We start from the raw sequence: 18471 nt of genomic DNA, 5'->3' as shown, positions 1-18471 counted from the left end.
TTCTAGCTAGCTGACTTCAGCTCTTCCTAAATCTATAGACATCCTAATTTTGAGCCATTATATAATGAAAACATTGGATATAATTTCCTTAGGTCTACAGTTCTTAGTTACCCTTCTTACTGCAGATCTTTACACTGTAGCTCATGATTATAATTTGCATAAGTGAAATTCATATTTATGAGTACAGATCTTGAAGCAACTGACAGGTGCAAGGTTGTCTACCATGCCAATTTATTGTTTGTTGAGTCATTTAAAACAGAACTATTTTCTATGTTTTAAAGAAGAATATGTACTGTGGTTGAATTGGAATCAGATTCTAAGAGTAGATAAAATCTCATTCTGTAGCTTTCCTTTTTCATGATTTTCAATATAATTTGAAAATATCAGTGACAGGAATCAGTTGAAGAAGGGTTTAACAGAGTTGACATTGTCCTCTAATGAACTCTGATACCCATTCCGCTGGGTTTTTTTGCTTTTGTGTTTCAGGGCATGCATGAGCTGTTAGCGCCTATAGTTTTCATCCTTCACTGTGACCACCAAGCTTTTCTACATGCCAGTGAGTCAGCACAGCCCAGGCAAGTTTTCGCGTTGTATCTGGGTTTTCAGCCCCTACTGCAGTTTAGTTCTTACCTCAAAATCTTTTAAATTGAAGGTACTTCTAAGTTTTGTAAGTTATACACATTTGATTATATTTCATGTGACTTACTTGTTAATCCCACCAAATAATTCCAATGCCAGTTTAGCTATGGGGCAAATTGGGAATGAGGAATGTCTTTTAAAAATCTTTGGTCTGTATCAAGAAAAAGAAATTTTTGCCGTAATGACAAAAATACTACCACTTAAAGATACTCAACATATACTATCCTCTAATGATTCATTTTTCACAGCCAGCAGAACAACTTTATCCGTGAGATACTTTATCCTGGATAAAGTATCAGCAGGTCTGACCGACTTATTTCATGAATAAAGGAGCAGTGCCACGTAGAACTTCAATCTGTAAACAAATGAAATGACTTCTCATTGCTGTTGAGATATATTTGTTTATCCTTTCCTGTAAATGACTGTTGTGGTTGGATTTGACTTAGGCTATTTATCAGAATTCATTTTTCTAACTTAAAATACCCCAACTGTCAGAGAGGCACCAAGAAGCCTTTTGGGAATAGAACACTCTGGATTATCAGTCTTTGTTAGGAGTATTCCACAGCCAGGTCTGCATGTGTACAGAAAGGAAGAACTGGCAGATATTTTATACTTCTAATTATAGGATATCTAGAGAGTATATATATTCAGGCCTTTTATAAATTAACTTTTTTCTACCAGATTATAGATTACTGTTTCAAGTTTCCTTTAAATGTCATAACTTTACTGTATTTATTTTTTGAAATTTAACTACTAGAAAGGTAGAGAGACAGAATTCCTATCTACTGGTTCACTCCCCAGATGTCCACATGCTTAGCGTAAGCCAGGCTGGGACGGAAGCAGTGAGCTACAACACGCCCAGGTCTACTATGAGAATGGCCGGAACCCAATTACTTGAGCTGTGTCAGCTGCTCCCTGGGTCTGCCTTGGCAGGAAGCTGGAGTGAGAAACAAGCCAGAAATTGAATTCAAGTACTCAATGTGGACTGCAGGCACTTCCTCATTGCATTAAACCTGTGCTCCTAGTTTATTGTGTCTTGACAAGAGTAACTGTACCTTAATTGCCTTTACTTCAGTTATTCTAAACTATATTGATAAAGTTAACATTGGGATCTTGTTTCCTTCCAGTTTTTATTTGATTTTTTAGGAAAGAATAGATGCTTGAAAGTAGCTTTTAGGTGATAATGACATGCTTTTTCAGCTGTTTTAGTCCATTAAAAAGTAAAAGTAACACTAAAGGAGGAGCCGCCATTGGGGCATGGCAGTTTCAGCTACCACCTGCGATGCCAGCATCTCATATGGGTGCTGGTTTGAGACCCAGCTGCTCCACTTCTGACCCAGCTCCTTGCTGATTTACCTGGGAGAGCAGCAGAGGATGGCCCACGTGCTTGGGCCCCTGTCACCCACATGGGAGACCCTGATGGAGCTTCAGCGTCTGGCTTCATCCTGGCAGCCTGGCCATTGCAGCCTTTTGGGGAGTGAACCAATGGATAGGAGAGCTTTCTTTCTGTCTCTCCCTACCTCTGACTTGTAAATAAATAAATACATATTTTTTAAAAAATTTATTTAAAAAAATTAAAAGATTTTTAAGAAGTATTGTCACTGATTTTTTGTTAAAATTAATATAGAAAATAGTGTTTTTGATATTGCAGATTCGGTGACTTTTTTGTTTTGTTTTGTTTTGAACAAGTGATAGATTTTGAAGTAATCAGTTGTCAAGTGTAGTAAAGAATATATTGTTGCTGTCTGTATCTTTTTTTTTTTTTTGGAACAGATAGTTAACTTCATTGTAGCATAGGCAAGGCAACTTGTTTGATTTTTATCTTTATAGAAAGAATTAAGCCGGCGCCGTGGCTCAATAGGCTAATCCTCCACCTTGCGGCGCCGGCACACCGGGTTCTAGTCCCGGTTGGGGCGCCGGATTCTGTCCCGGTTGCCCCTCTTCCAGGCCAGCTCTCTGCTATGGCCAGGGAGTGCAGTGGAGGATGGCCCAGGTGCTTGGGCCCTGCACCCCATGGGAGACCAGGAAAAGCACCTGGCTCCTGGCTCCTGCCAGGATCAGCGCGGTGCGCTGGCTGCAGCGGCGGCCATTGGAGGGTGAACCAACGGCAAAGGAAGACCTTTCTCTCTGCGTCTCTCTCTCTCACTATCCACTCTGCCTGTCAAAAAAAAAAAAAAAAAAAAAAAAGAAAGAATTTTGCTTGTTAATAAAGTACTCTTAAGTGTATTATTTGAAAGTTGGCTTATAAATGTAAAATAAGGCAAAGTCTACATCCTGGGCGGTCATTTTAAAAAAATACACATTTTGATTGCTCATTTTGTTTTTTAAAGTGAGGAAATGAAAACTCTCTTGAACCCTGAGTATCTGGAACATGATGCCTAGTAAGTACAAAAATTCTATTAGTTTTGTTTTGTTTTTAATACCATCATTACTTTAATGAAGCTTAAACATAGTTGTTAATTATTTTTCTAATTTTTAGTGCAATGTTCTCACAACTCATGGAAACTGCTGAACCTTGGTTTTCTACTTTTGAGCATGATGGTCAAAAGGTAAAAATCCTTTTTTCTTTTTAAGATTTATTTATTTATTTGAAAGGCAGACATTGAGAGAGAGAGAATCTCCCACCTGCTACTTTATTCCCCAAATGGTGACAGCAATCAGGGCTAAGCCATCCAAAGCCAGGATCCAGTAACTCCATCCTGTTCTCCATCATGGGTGGTAGGGGACCAAGCACTTGGCTTCCCAGGCACTTAGTAGAGAGATGAATCCAAAGCAGAGCAGCCAGGACTTGAACCAGCACTCCGTATGTGATGCTGGTGTCACAGCAGCAGTTAAACGCACTGTGCCAGAACGCTGGTCCCAAAAGGTACGTCTTAGAGTACAGATCTTTTTTGTGTGTTTCAGGACACGAATGATTTTAGTAAGCAAGGTACAAAGGTGCTTCCAAAAGTTTGTACGAAATGGAATTAAAGTATAAACTGATTTTGTACAAAAAAATTTTAAGTTCATGCATACAAATGATCTAAAAATTTCATGAAAAAAATTAAGGAAGAAGGGAGAGATGGAAGGAGGGAAATAAATTATATTCTTAGAATTATAGCCATGAACTATGTGGAATCCATTCTCTTTGTATTAATATCACATTAACATGAGAATTGGGTTGTACTGATTATCATACATTTACTGTGACCTTGAGAATCTAATGTGTTAATAAATTCCTTAAAAACTTTCATGAAACAATATGTGTTATGGAAAAGCTATGCATGTACCTGAAAATATTCTGAACCAAAATAACTTTCTTTTCATGCCATTTTCTGTGAACTTTTGGGAGTGCCCTAGTATAATCAGAGAATAATATAGAATATATAGCCGTTATTGTTGATATAATAGAAAATGAAAATATAGAAGTACATATGTAATAAAATTTAACCTACGTATCTACATGGGTACTGCAGTAGTTTGTGGGGAAATGGATTTTAAAAGACAAATTCAGGAGCCAACATTGTGGCACAGCAGGTTAAGCCTACACCTGTGACGCAGGCCTCCCATATGGGTGCTGGTTCTAGACTTGGCTGTTCCACTTCTAATCCAGTTCCCTGCTAATGAGCCTAGGAAAGCAGCAGAAGATGGCCCAAGTCCTTGGACCCATGCACCCACTTGGGAGACCCAGATGAAACTCCTGGCTCCTGGCTTCAGCCTGGCCCAGCCCTGGCTGTGCAGCCATCTGGGGAGTGAACCAGCAATAGAGGATCAGTGTCTCTCTCTGTTTCTCCTCTCTCTCTCTCTCTCTGTCTCTCCTCCTCTCTCTGTAACTCTGCTTTTCAAATAAATTTAAAATAAATAAAAAAGGCAAGTTTAGGAGCAGGCATTTGGTGCCACTTGTGCTTCCCAAATCCATGTTAGAGTGCTGGGTTTGAGTCGCAGCTCCAATTCCAATTCCAGCTTCTTGCTGATGTGCACCCTGGGAGGCAATAGGTGATGGCAATAGGTGATGGATCCCGCCAGCCACTTGGGAAACCCAAGTCTCCTAGCTTCGGTCCGGCCCAGCCCAGCTCTGAGTGTTGTGGGCAGTTATGGAGTAAACAAGTAGGTGGAAGATCTGTTTGTCTATCTCTGTCTGCTTGTTTATTTCTCTGCCTTTCAAATAAATGCTTTTTTAAAAAGATAAGTTTATTTTGATGCAAGATAATTTTGAAATCCCCTAATGGTTTTTTCATAATATGCATTTTTTCATGAATTTTTTGAAGACTTTTTGTATGCTTATGTTTCAGGGTTTTTTGCACTAAAATAAATTTATCTTTTAATTCTATTTTCCATGAACATTTTGAAAATCCCTCTTCTAACATATCTCTAATAATATTGGCAGACATAAAGCAGCAATATAAAGATTTCATATAAACAAGTAGAAATGTTAATTGCTTAATTATAAAATTGTTATAAATGTTTTATGGCTATCCTATGAGCTTACATATGCGTTGTTACTAACATGCATAGATAAAATCTGTATCAAATGGGTTGATAAGCCTTTACTAATGTAATACTGTTTAATCCACATATTAAGCATGAATGCCTCTTACCCTTACTTTGTCTTATTCATATTTTAAGTATATTTTTAATTGTGATAAAATTCACAAGCACATTTTAATACATTTCAGTTCTTTTTGTTAAGTTCATAGAGTTGTGCAAACATCCCCACTATCTAATTCCAAAATATTTTTATCACCCCAGAAGGAATTCCCATCCCCATTACCAGTTGCTCCTCATTCTTCCCTGCCCATAGCCCTTGGCATCACTAATCTCCCTTCTTTCTCAATGAACTTAATGATTGTAAGCATTTCATGTAAATGGAATCATAAAATATATGACTTGTTATGATCAACTCCTTTGCCTTAGCATAATGTTCTCATTCTTCATCCATGCTGTATCACATATAAATACTTCATTCCTTTTTAGAGCTGAATAATATATAGATATACAACGTTTATATAGATATAGATTATATAGATATACAGCATCTTGTTTATGTATACATAAATTTATAAGCATTGAATGTTCTTCACTTTTATCTATTGTGTATAATGTTATAAAATTCATGTACATACTTTTATATGAACATGTTTTCTGTTCTCCTGGTATATATCTAGGAATGGAATTACTGAATTAAGTATCATGTTAACCTAACATAAATGCTATCTTAGAGATCATCATGGTGTTTTTATTATCCCATGATATTAGAAAAATTTTTGATTCTGTTGGCAATGGATAATGGTAAGAATATCTGGAGGGGCCAATGTTGTGGCCTAGCAGGTGTAGCTGCTGCTTGCCACACCAGCATCCCATATGGGCGCCAGTTCTTGTCCCTGCTGCTCTGCTTCTGATCCAGCTCTCTGCTAATGGCCTGGGAGAAGCAGTGAAGATGACCCAAGTACATGGACCCCTGCCACGCTTGTGGAGGACCTGGAAGAAGCTCCAGGCCCCTAGCTTAGGCCTGGCTCAGCCCTGGCCGTTGCAGCCATCTAGGGAGTGATCCAGCAGTTCCAAGACCTCTTTCTTTCTGTCTCTCCCTCTGTAACTCTGACTTTCAGACAGATAAATAAATCTTACAAAAAAATATTAAATGGAAAAATTTTCTGCCATGGTTAAATTCCTTTGTGTTGGTTTAATTGATTACATTCTGCTTAGAAATTGTATATTGCTCAGTCACTTTATTCTGTTTCATAAAAATGAAATGAGTAACTAATGCTTATCATGCCTTTGGCCTAGGTTAGGGGTCTTAGATCATTATGCCTCTAGTGTAGCATCTGTTTCTGTACATCTTTCAAGTTGAGAAAGTTTTCACTTTTTTTAACGGTTAGAAAATTAGAGGAAAAATTAATATTTTGTGACACATGAAAATTACATGGAGTTCAAATTCATAAATACCAAGTTTTATTGGAACACAGCCATTCCTATTTATTTACTTGTCATCTGTGGCTGCTCGGTCATTACTTTGGTAGTAATGGTAGTAACTGCTACTTGAGTAGTTAAAACACAGACTATATGACCTGCAAAGCCTGAACTACTTCCTCTGACTCCTGCCCTGGGTGTTAAAGTATCTCTTCTTACATCAGCATGTTCCATTCTGTAAAGGCTGCTGAAGATGAAACCTGCAAACATATTTAGCAAAATATTTTTTGAATGGAATCTGTGTTCTTAGGTTAGTGACGTGATAAAGTTACAGACTTATATGAGCATTAAAAGTTTGAACAATGGTCAGAATTTCATGCAGGGGACATTTTGTATTTTGTAATTGATTCACAGTATCTCAGAAACTGAGTATTTGAAGCATGAAGGTTACATTTTCTCAGTTCTACCTTGTATTTAATGTTGATACTCCTGCTTCAAGTTCATATTTATATTTTATTTATTTTCTCTTTTGATTTTACTGTATGATAAGTTATTTAGCATTTAAGTGATTATGAACATTACTTTTGAGTTTTTTTAAAAATATTTATTTATTTGAAAGGCAGAGTTACAGAGAAAGAAAGAGAGACGTCTTTCATCAGCTGGTTTACTCCCTAAATGGCTACAGTGCCTGGAGCTGGGCTGATCTGAACCCAGGAACCAAGAGCTTCTTCTGGGTCTCCCACTTGGGTGCAGGGCCCCAAGCACTTGGGTTATTTTCAACTGCTTTCTGAGGTGCTGGATCAGAAGTGGAGCAGCCCAAACTGGAACCAACGCCCATATGAGATGCGGGTTCCACACACAGCAGCTTTACCTATTGTGCCACAGTGCTGGCCCCATTTTTTAGTTTCTTTAAATTACGAGATTTTAAGTATTCTATGCACAGGGGAAATCTTTTCAAAGTACAGTTTGTATAGGCATAGTTCTTAGCCTACATGTGAGTCCCTATCAAGTACAGAATTTGAAAAAAAATTACATATGCTACTGATTTTTGAAGATTGATTGATTGATTTATGTGAAAGGCAGAGTTACAGAGAGGCAGAAGCAGAGAGAGAGAAGTCTTCCAGGTCTCCCACATGAGTGCAGAGGCTCAAGGACTTGGGTCATCTCCTATACTTTCCCAGGCCATAGCAGAGAGCTATATGGGAAGTGGAGCAGCCAGGTCTCAAACCGATGCCCATATGGGATGCTGGTTTACCCGCTACACCACAGTGCTGGCCCAACAATTCATTCTATTCAAAATAGAAATTGATCATATGATTTGATTAAGTTAAACATGATTCGACTAAATTTAGGATCAGTTCTCTCGAAGCTATTGATTGTATTCTGTATAAGTCTGTTTACTCAAGATGCTTAAAAGATGAATAGATACAGTGATCTGTGTTGTGTGTGATTTTAGAAACATCACCTTAGCCCAGTGTCTCTACCCGACACTGACAAGAATCCAGCCACACAGGATCCACCCCTGAAGTAAACTTCATGACCAAAATGTATATTTTTTTAAATTTATCTATTTATCTGTACTGAGTTATAGAAAGATCTTCTGTCAGCTGATTCACTCAGCAAATGGCCTCAGGGGCCTAGCAGCTGAAACCAGGAGCCTGGAACTCCATCCGGATCTCTCGCTTGAGTATCAGGGGCCCAAGCTCCTGGACTGTCCTCTGCTGGTTTCACAGGCGCATTAGCAGGGAGTTAATCAGAAAACAAGTGCCTGTGCATTTCATTTTTATAACAAGGGCCTGCAGTACAGGCAGAGTATCCCTTATCCAAAATGCCCGGGACCAGAAGTATTTGGATTTGGGGTGTTTTGGATTTAAAAGTATTTGCATATACATAATGAGATATATTTGGGATAGGACCCAAGTATAAACACAAAATTCACTTTTCTTTCCGATATACCTTATAACCATAGCCTAAAGTTAATTGTATACAATTATTTTAGTGTGCCTGCATTTGGGTCATAACGAGTCACAGTCTCAGGTATGGAAATTTCCACTGTGACATAATGTCAGTGCTCAAAAAATGGGAGATTTCAGAGCATTTCAGATTTCAGATTCTCAAATTAGGGATGTTCAACCTATGTAGAGGTTTCCTTTTCTCTTGTCTTTCCAAATTAACACAAGCGAATTGAGCTATAAAAATTAACATGGTCTTAGATAAAGACACAGGGGATTGTACTGTAGGGAGTACGAAGGAGCACATCTTTTTCTAAGACTTTGAGATGATTCTGGAAATGCATGTCTTTCACTAAGTCTTCCCTTAAACCTACACTTTCTTTCTCCTCTGATTATTCTACTTGCTGATTAGTAAGTGGTATGATGTGGGATTCTGGGATTTTCTGTGTAGTATTTCCTACAGATTTCCATCTGCTGATTCACTTCCCAAATGGCCACAACAGCCAGGGCTGGGCCAGATGGAATCCAGGAGCCAGGAGCTTTATCCTGATTTCCCACATGAGTACAGGGGCCCATGAACTTGGACTGTCTTGCACTGCTTTCCCAGCTACGTTAGTAGGGAGCTGGATGAGAATTAGAGCAGTTGGGACTGGAACCGGCACCCATATGGGATACTGGTATTGCAGACAGCGGTTCAACCCATTATGCCACAGTGCCAGCTCTATTTTCTACTTTAAATAGATCACCTTGCATACTTTGCAAGATTAAATAAACAATAAATTTAGAGGCAGGTAGAGCAGTAAGGAGGAAAGAAATAATTAGGGCCCTAAATCACATTATCACATTGTGACAGTTGGGCAGTAGAAGAGGGGACAGGTAAAAGTGGTACTGAGGAGCTAAAATTGGCAAAATTTAAAGGAAGCTTGAGGTGGGCATAAGTGAAAGGAAGAACATGTTTTTGAGCAGAAGATGTTAAGTTCAGTTGTAGGCCTACAAAATTAGAAACCTTATAGCAATCCAGGACTTCTTGCCAACATTTGAATTTATGGGAGGCACTCAAGAGTTCTAGGCTAAGAATACAGATTGGGAACACACGCATCGGTAGAAGCAGTGCGTGATTGAGATCACTTGGGGATAGCATGTGAGTATGCGTAGAGAATGCACCTAGCACCGGAACTATATAAAAAAACAGCAGTTGGAAAGCGGAAGAGAAGCTGACTGAGAATGAATGGCAGACCAAAAATCACAACAGGTGCTGTGAGTGTCAGTGTTGGAGAGGTGGAAACCGAGGACTGAGTGTCAGGAGAAAGGTCAGACACCATCTGTTAGGAGAAATCACCGGACATTACGTGAAAGGCATTACGTGAAAAGCTGAAGTTTACATGAAAGCATTAGGAATTGGTGATAAATCTCCCTTCCATTTGGTAAGGAAGGATAGGAAGAATAGGTGTCCAAACATAGGTCTTATTTTTTAAGTGAGGTATACTTTTGATCTGGACAGTTTTAAAATCATTTTACTTGGCTATGTAAATTGACAAAAGCTTCTTCCTTTCTAATTCTGAGTTCCTTTTTTATAGTTTTGTTAGCTCAAAGTAGAAAAGTTGTCATTTACTGTTTTTCATGTTTGAATTTTATGCCACAAGAATCCATTTATATGCAATGGCTGATCAGATAAACTGACCGTGGGCAAAGAGACTGTAATGGCCACCACTACCTCTAGCCAAAACTACCTTACAGAACTTATTGTCACAAGAGAAAACTGGTCAGAGAACGCAGGTGGAAGATACTGTGGAAGGCAATTCCTGGACTTTTCCTTAGGAGTACAATTAATTATCTATTAGCATATGATTCTACCTTTTAAGTATTTGTCGTGAGATAATTAAAGTACTTTTTGTTCTTGTTTAAACTTTCATTAAAGAATTATGTCCATATATTTGTTAGTCTCATAAGAAATAACACATATTTTATTTTTCCTGGTTTTAGGGAAAAGAAACGCTGATGACCCCTATACCCTTTGCTAGACCACAGGACTTAGGGCCAACAATTGCTATTGTTACAAAAGTCAACCAGATCCAGGATCATCTCCTGAAGAAGCATGATATTGAGCTTTACATGCACTTGAACAGACTAGAAATCGCACCACAGATATACGGCTTGTAAGTATTAAAGTCTAAATTTTAACTATACATAATTATGATATACAGAAGTTTTTAAATGTCTGAGATTCCTAGAAATAGGAACAAGAGTTGTTCCAGCTTCATTTTATTTCACATCTCTTTTCTGGTCCTGTGTACCACGTTCTAAGCCCATTATATTCACATTCAATATCTCATCTTATATTCCCACTAATCCTATTAGGTGGGTATTATACCTTTGTTACAGATGAAGAAACTAGGGTTTACACTAACTTCAAACATATTAAACAATGACGTCATAATTCAAACCCAGACAGAATTGCCCACATAATTTACAGAGTCCACTATAAAAGAAAAATACAAGCCTCTTTTGAAAAAAAAAAGTCAGTTAAGAACCTCAAGATGGTAACAGCAGATCATTAAACCAAGCATTCCGAGAAGTGCAGCCTTGCACAGACAGTGTATACATGAAGTCAGCCTCAAACCCAAACAATCTTAAATGATACTCGTGTTATTTCCATTTTATCATGTGGTTATCTTTTGCTCTACCATCAGAGGTAGATTTCTCTCAGTAAGACAGACGTCCCTCTCAGTGATCAGTACGTTTGTTTTCTATGGCTACATAACTTCTTTTATTATTTTAAACATTTAATTGTACTTATTTATGGGGAACAGTCTGGTAATTCAGTACATGTATTCAGTGTGTCAAGATCAAATCAGTTTACTTAGCCTTTGTATCTCCTTAAACAATTAAAAATTTTTTTCATTAATTTAATAATTGTACATACTTACAGGGTATAGTGTGACATTTCAACAAATGCATACAATATGTACTGGTCAAGTCAGAGTCATTATCCTTTCCTTGTATAACAGGCTGTAGCAGAATAGAGACTTAGTCACTCTGTAGAAATGGGGAGGGATACATTTTCAGTGGCAAATTAGACAAATAATGGTTTTAATTAATATTTATTAGCTGTGTAATGCTGCAGACAACAGAGTCCTTTATGTTGAAATTATAAAACATTCATATCCAGTGAAGAGCAGTTTCTTGGTAGATGTTTTCAGCAACACCCTGCCTCTCCATTAGGTAAAATGTAAAGTTAATAAGATACTGTTAAGTTATATATAGTAGGTGCTCACTAAATATGAATTCATTGTTTGAATTACAGAGAATCTCAAAGAAGTCAAAACTTTAAGACCATGGTGGGGCTATTTATTAACCCAGAGAAGAGAATCAATGAGTGTTTTATTTATGTTCTCTTATTATACACAGTCTTTTGTTAGTAATAATCTCCATTATTTTTCTTCTCTGGAAGCCCTGAACTATGGTTAAGGAAGTCTGATTTCCTTTTTTAATGACGGTTGTTTTCATTTCTGTGACTTAAGCTTGACCTTAGCATTGAAAATGGTTGCATCATTCCCACTGGAAATGAAAAATACATAGGTATTGGGTAGCTCTCTGTAGGTTATTAATGAATTGCTATTTACACCTACAACTGTAACTAGTGTGTTTGTGCTTATACACATAAAAATTTATTTTAAAATGGCTAGTGACAAGGTTAGGAATTAAATTCCTATCTTCCTCTACACTGTGCACTTTGAGAATTGATATATTCGAATACAAAAATTTATTTAAACTTTCAAAAATTGTTTGCTAAAGTCTAGAGATTGATCTTAAATATTGAGGAAAATTGATACAGAACGTATTTTCATCTCTTTGAAATGCTTTCCAATACTTTGCCTCTTTTTATACTGCAGTGCTATGATGTGGGCTTGGAGATAGGAATGCCTAACCAGCATGTTCTAGTCTCCTTTCAGACATTAGTCTCTCAGTTTTCTAGTACTTATTCATAGTTTCTTTGACATCTTGACCAGTTCCTTCCCAGTAACGGTCCATGACCCATCACATACTCACTCTTAATTTGTTCAGTCAATACTAGGGTTTACAGTAACCATAGCTACAGTATATGTACCCCCCTCTTTTTTTAGATTGATGTATTTGGAAATCAGAGTTATGGGGGAGTGGGTGGAGAATCTCCTATCACTGGTTCACAAATGGACATAATGCCAGAGCTGGTCTAGGTCAAAGGCAGGAGCCAGAAATTCCATATGGGTCTACCATGTGGGTGGCAGGGGCCCAAGGACTTAGGCCATCCCCTGCTGCTTTCCCTGGTGCATGTAGGGAGCTGGATTGGAAATAGCAGCCCAGACTGGAACTGGCACATGTATGGGATCACGTCAATGCTGGTGGCAGCTTAACCACTGCACTGCAATGCTGGTCCATCCCATATTTTTCTCATCAGCATTATTAAAATATGTACATATATATGTATTTTTTAAACTTTGAAGAAGAAGTTACTCATTGTTTCAACTTGAACTTTATTACACTTTATAGTGCAAGGATTTCACATGTCCCATTTCATGTTTTAATTGGGTTTTATTTCTATTTGTGGGGTGCTTGCAAGTTTGTGTGCTTGAATTTTCTTATAGCCCTGTGTGCTATCTAGGCTGTTATCCCATCTGTACATTTCTTATTGATGACTTTTACAAACTCTGAGGTAAAAAAAATATAAAATAGCAGATAGACACACAGGCTTTGACAGGAAACAAGCCTTTCTAACCACTTTGAGCCTTTGTTTTTTTATTTGTGCAATGGAAATTTAAAATAAAGATGCCTACTATATAAGATGCAAGTGAGAATTAAGTCATGACATACAAAAAAGCATAGTGTTCAGTATAGAGTAAACATTCATGGCCAGCGCCATGGCTCACTAGGCTAATCCTCCACCTGCGGCACCATCACACCAGGTTCTAGTCCTGGTCAGGGCACCAGATTCTGTCCCAGTTGCTCCTCTTCCAGGCCAGCTCTCTGCTGTGGCCCGGGAAGGCAGTGGAGGATGGCCCAGGTGCTTGGGCCCTGCACCTGCATGGGAGACCAGGAGGAAGCGCCTAGCTCCCGGCTTTGGATAGACACAGTGTGCTGGCCATGGTGGCCATTTGGGGGTGAACCAACAGAAGGAAGACCTTTCTCTCTGTCTCTCTCTCTTACTGTCTAACTCTGTCAAAAAAAAAAAAAAAAAAGAAACAAACAAACATTCATTATATATTTGGAAATGCTTTTACCATCATTGTCATTACCATTACTTAATTAGGGTATCATGGCTGTGTGAATATGATATGTGATTCATGAGCCACTCTAGCTCTCTTTGACTTCCTGTGTTTTCTTCACTGAAGCACATGAACTTCTACTTGTTTGGAAACTTGTAACAACCATCGTTTAAGCCAGTGCTTTCTAAAGAGATGGCATAGCAGTTTAGTGTAAACATTTAGAAATTATCCCAGCAGTTTGGCACAATAATTGCATATCTTCAAACTTAATAAATATTGAAGCTTTGTATCTCATGGATATAAATTGAAATATTTTTTATTCTATATTGCACAGGTGTTATTGATCTAAATAATTGCCGATACCACTGTATTCTTGTTGGAAGGAAGTTGTTAATTTTACAGTCAAAATTAATATTTGAAATATAGTTTCTGGTTTGAGCAAATTAACATCAGTGGACAAATACAAAATGATCAAGTTTTCAGTTAATAAAAGTGCAGTTGAGAACTTTTGGCCCAGCAATTAAGGTGTTAGGATTAAGAAGCCCACAAGCCACATCAGAGTGCTTGGGTTCAATGCCCAGGTCTGCCTCCTGCCAGCACAAACTCTCAGAGGCAGCGGGTTATGATTCAAGTAGTTGGGTTCCTGCCACCCACAAAGGAGACCTGAATTAGCATTCCCGCTTCTGAATCAGGACTTGGCCCAGCCTGACCCTTGTCGGCATTCAGGAAGTGAACTAGTGTATAGGAGCTCTCTCTGTCTCTAGGTGTTTCTCAAATTAAAAAAAAAAAAAAAAAAAAAAAGCTATTTTTTTTTTAACTTTTATTTAATGAATATAAATTTCCAAAGTACGATTTATGGATTACATGGCTTCCCCCACATACCGTCCCTCCCACCCACAACCCTCCCCTTTCCCACTCCCTCTCCCCTTCCATTCACATCAAGATTCATTTTCGATTATCTTAATATACAGAAGATCAGCTTAGTATACATTAAGTAAGGATTTCAACAGTTTGCTCCCACACAGAAACATAAAGTGAAAAATAATAGATGATTTTTTTTAAATGATGATGAAATCAGATTAGACCTATTGTCATGTTTAATCCCAGTGAGAGTCAAGTTGGGAGTTGATAATTTCTTTTTTTTTTTTTTTTTTTTTTTTTTTTTTTACAGAGGATCAGTTTAGTATACATTAAGTAAAGATTTCAACAGTTTGCACCCCCATAGAAACACAAAGTGAAATATATTGTTTGAGTACTCGTTATAGCATTAAATCTCAATGCACAGCACATTAAGGACAGAGATCCTACATGAGGAGTAAGTGCACAGTGACTCCTGTTGTTGACTTTACCAATTGACACTCCTGTCTATGGCATCAGTAATCTCCCTATGCTCCAGTCATGAGTTTCCAAGGCTATGGAAGCCCTCTGAGTTCTCCGATTCTTATCTTGTTTAGACAAGGTCATAGTCAAAGTGGAGGTTCTCTCCTCCCTTCAGAGAAAGGTACCTCCTTCTTTGAAGACCTGTTCTTTCCACTGGGATCTCACTCACAGAGATCTATTGCCAGAGTGTCTTGGCTTTCTATGCCTGAAATACTCTCATGGGCTTTTCAGCCAGATCCGAATGCCTTTAGGGCTGATTCTGAGGCCAGAGTGCTATTTAGGACATCTGCCATTCTATGAGTCTGCTGAGTATCTCACTTCCCATGTTGGATCACTCTCCCCTTTATTTATTCTATCGGTTAGTGTTAGCAGGTACTAGACTTGTTTATGTGCTCCCTTTGACTCTTAGTCCTTTCATTATGATCAATTGTGAACTGAAATTGATCACTTGGAATAGTGAGATGGCATTGGTACATGCCACCTTGATGGGATTGAGTTGGAATCCCCTGGTATGTTTCTAACTCTACCATTTGGGACAAGTCAGCTTGAGCATGTCCCAAATTATATATCTCTTCCCTCTCTTATTCCCACTCTTATGTTTAACAGGGATCACATTTCAGTTAATTTTCAACACTTAAGAATAACTGTGTATTAATTACAGAATTAACCCAGTCATATTAAGTAGAACAGACAAAAAAACTACTAAGAGGGATAATGTATTAAGTTGTTCATTAACAGTCAAAAAAAGCTATTTTTCCTCAAGACGACATTAGGATCCATAATCGTGTCACCTAAAATGTACTTTTGCATGCCAGCTATGTACAGAATTTTGGTTTTCACTCAAAACTTTTTTTTTTTTTTGATTTCTATGTATTTGAAATAGAGAGGGAGAGACAGAAAGAGAGATTTTCCGTCTGCTGGTTCACTCCCCAAATGGCTGCACCAGCCAGTGCTGGTTCAAGCTAAAACCAGGAGCCAGGAGCTTTCTGAGTGTCTCCCCTGTGGGTGCAGGGCCCCAGGCACTTGGGCCGTCTTCCAGTAGTTTTCCCAGGCCGTTAACAGGAAGCTGTATCAGAAGTGGAGCAGCCAGGACACGAATCAGCGCCAATGAGGGACACCAGTGTCACAGGGGGCAGCTTTGCCCGCTACACAACACCAGACAAAACAAATACTTTCAAATAGACAGATAAATTAAGTTTTTCAACAAAATTAGGAAATTGGATGATGAAAATATCAATATGATTATGTGGATGGTGAAATGTTAGCAATATCACTGAGTTATATAGAATGAGCAACAGCTCCTATGTTTATAGTGGAGGAAAGCTGTTAGCAAAACTAAATTATACCATATATTGAATGCAGGTTTCTAATTTTAGTTAGCCTGTAGAAGTTGTTTGGTACTTTGGAAATAACTTAAATTTGCTTTCATAATATTTATAATGGTCATTAAGAATAATAATTTTAGTTACTCCTTTCTTAAACCAGTTGTGACAGAATATGTTCTCATGTCTCCTGAGGTGGGAGATGTACTGTGTGTAAACCTATGTACTGCATTTTGCTAAAAACATTACTTAAAATTAGAATTAATAATTAGTGATATAATATTAGTTGTACTAAGATTGGCTAACATTATTTCAAATTAGCTTATCCTAATTCTAAGTAAATTGATGGTCATTTATCTTGAAATATGAGAATAAGTACTTATAAAATCCTATATGTTATACAATAGTTTTCTTATTAGGGCTATTATTTTATATATTTAAGGACATTAGCTCCTAGGTAATTTTAATTCATTTTTTGTAGTAGTTTTTGTTGTTCTTAGCAATTGTTAAATCAGCTTACCCTTTTAGGTTAAAATTAACCTGCAAGTAACATGTGATGTTATAAAATAATGCATGGTAAAATTGATTTGCACTAGGTTTTTCTTTAAATTTATGGAAAATTTTCTCCTGTTGCTCTTAGGTTGCTCATGTTTTGGTTCAAATAATAAAAATTCCTGAATTACTTTTTATTGTTGGTTGGTATTTGCCTTTTAAAAAAAAATAAGTTTTATAATAGAACCTGTTAGCGCACAATGACCAAAGTTTTGATTACATTATTTCCAACTTGCTGAAGAGGCTTCCAGGGTTATTTTTGTAATGTTTTCATGTAAGCATGACAGTAAGAACGCCCTATGCTTTCATCACTTTGGGGTTATGTTTGTGCAACAGTAGCTAAAATATCTGTGTTACACTTCTGTCACTGATCACAGCCATGTTGTAAGTCCAAACAGTCTTCATTGCAGAAGATTCATGCAGAGGTTCAATGTTATTTTCACTTAATACTGCTGTATTTCTCTTACAGAAAGAATACAATTGAAATTTAAGTTAACTATATTTGCTGGGGTAGAGTAACTTTTATTAACACCTTTAAATGTATTGAATCTGTAAATTTTTTACTACATTTTACACTTTGATATAAATAGAGTACATAATAAGCATCTGTGGGATGTGCAATTAATGTCACTTTTGAGGAAAGACCCTCATAACACACTTGGGCTTTGGCACTCTTAAATTATGAGCTCTTTATAACACTCACGGGATGAATTCTGTATCCCCCAAATGCTTATTATACATCTTCCATGTCTATTTCATATTTCGTGGACTAGCAGTTGTTTTGCTGTGTGGCTTATGAGTAAGTTAATTGAGATTCTTAGTTATTGATAAATCTGCTAAATATTGTGATATAATTTAAAATATATTTATGTCACATACATTAATTCTGACATAATACCATATAATCATGTGTGAGTACTAAGTTTCTCATAAACTTATATTTGAAGTAGACATATAATTAAAATTTGAAGTAGATATATGATTAAAAAATCTAACTCAATCATCAGAAGTCAATATAATATTCACATTAAAATTTGTGTTACTTACGTTTTTAAGTAAACAGTATCCTAAACATAGTTCAAGAGTGCTTTATTTTATATATTAAACATATTAGACATGAAACATGAGGAATTAAAAGGCAATGAGTCTTGTTTTCATATACCACTGAATGTACTCCCAGAATTTTTCCTTTTGAAAAAGTTGAGTTTTTGTTTTCATGATCTGCAATTTTGTTTTTGATTATCTTAAGCAGTGATCACATAATTCAGAAATTTTGCGCTAATGATGTGACTTCTCTATGTTGGTGTTTCTAATGAGTTGTCAAAAGCACCATTACTAAACACAGATATACAGTAGTTGCCAAATTTTATGTTTCCAAAAGCTGTTTGTAGATAATCCTGAATTATAACTTAAAGTATTGAAGAATTCAAAGATGAAGTTTAACTTGTTATTCTTATCTGGGCTTGCTGACTTTAAAAGCACCTGACCTTAAAGATC

General features: G+C 37.1%; 1 protein-coding gene across 18 annotated transcripts in view; it reads left to right on the top strand.

Annotated features, from left to right (window-relative positions):
* The window catches only part of TBC1D5 (TBC1 domain family member 5), a 605221-nt gene that overhangs the window by 366668 nt on the left and 220082 nt on the right, over nucleotides 1-18471 (top strand). For all 18 annotated transcript variants that reach the window (XM_089332288.1, XM_070072843.2, XM_017346738.4 and 15 more), the window contains 4 exons: nucleotides 487-575; nucleotides 2970-3020; nucleotides 3119-3188; nucleotides 10461-10633. In XM_089332288.1, coding sequence (XP_089188414.1) covers nucleotides 487-575; nucleotides 2970-3020; nucleotides 3119-3188; nucleotides 10461-10633 — 383 coding nt within the window. The remainder of the gene's footprint in view (nucleotides 1-486; nucleotides 576-2969; nucleotides 3021-3118; nucleotides 3189-10460; nucleotides 10634-18471) is intronic.

Source organism: Oryctolagus cuniculus, chromosome 4 (assembly GCF_051225735.1).
Source record: "Oryctolagus cuniculus isolate XC-2025 breed Fujian yellow rabbit chromosome 4, ASM5122573v1, whole genome shotgun sequence".
In the NCBI taxonomy this organism is placed as follows: domain Eukaryota; kingdom Metazoa; phylum Chordata; class Mammalia; order Lagomorpha; family Leporidae; genus Oryctolagus; species Oryctolagus cuniculus.
The sequence above is the reverse complement of the archived record's forward strand: the minus strand, read 5'-3'. Positions and strand labels throughout refer to the sequence as shown.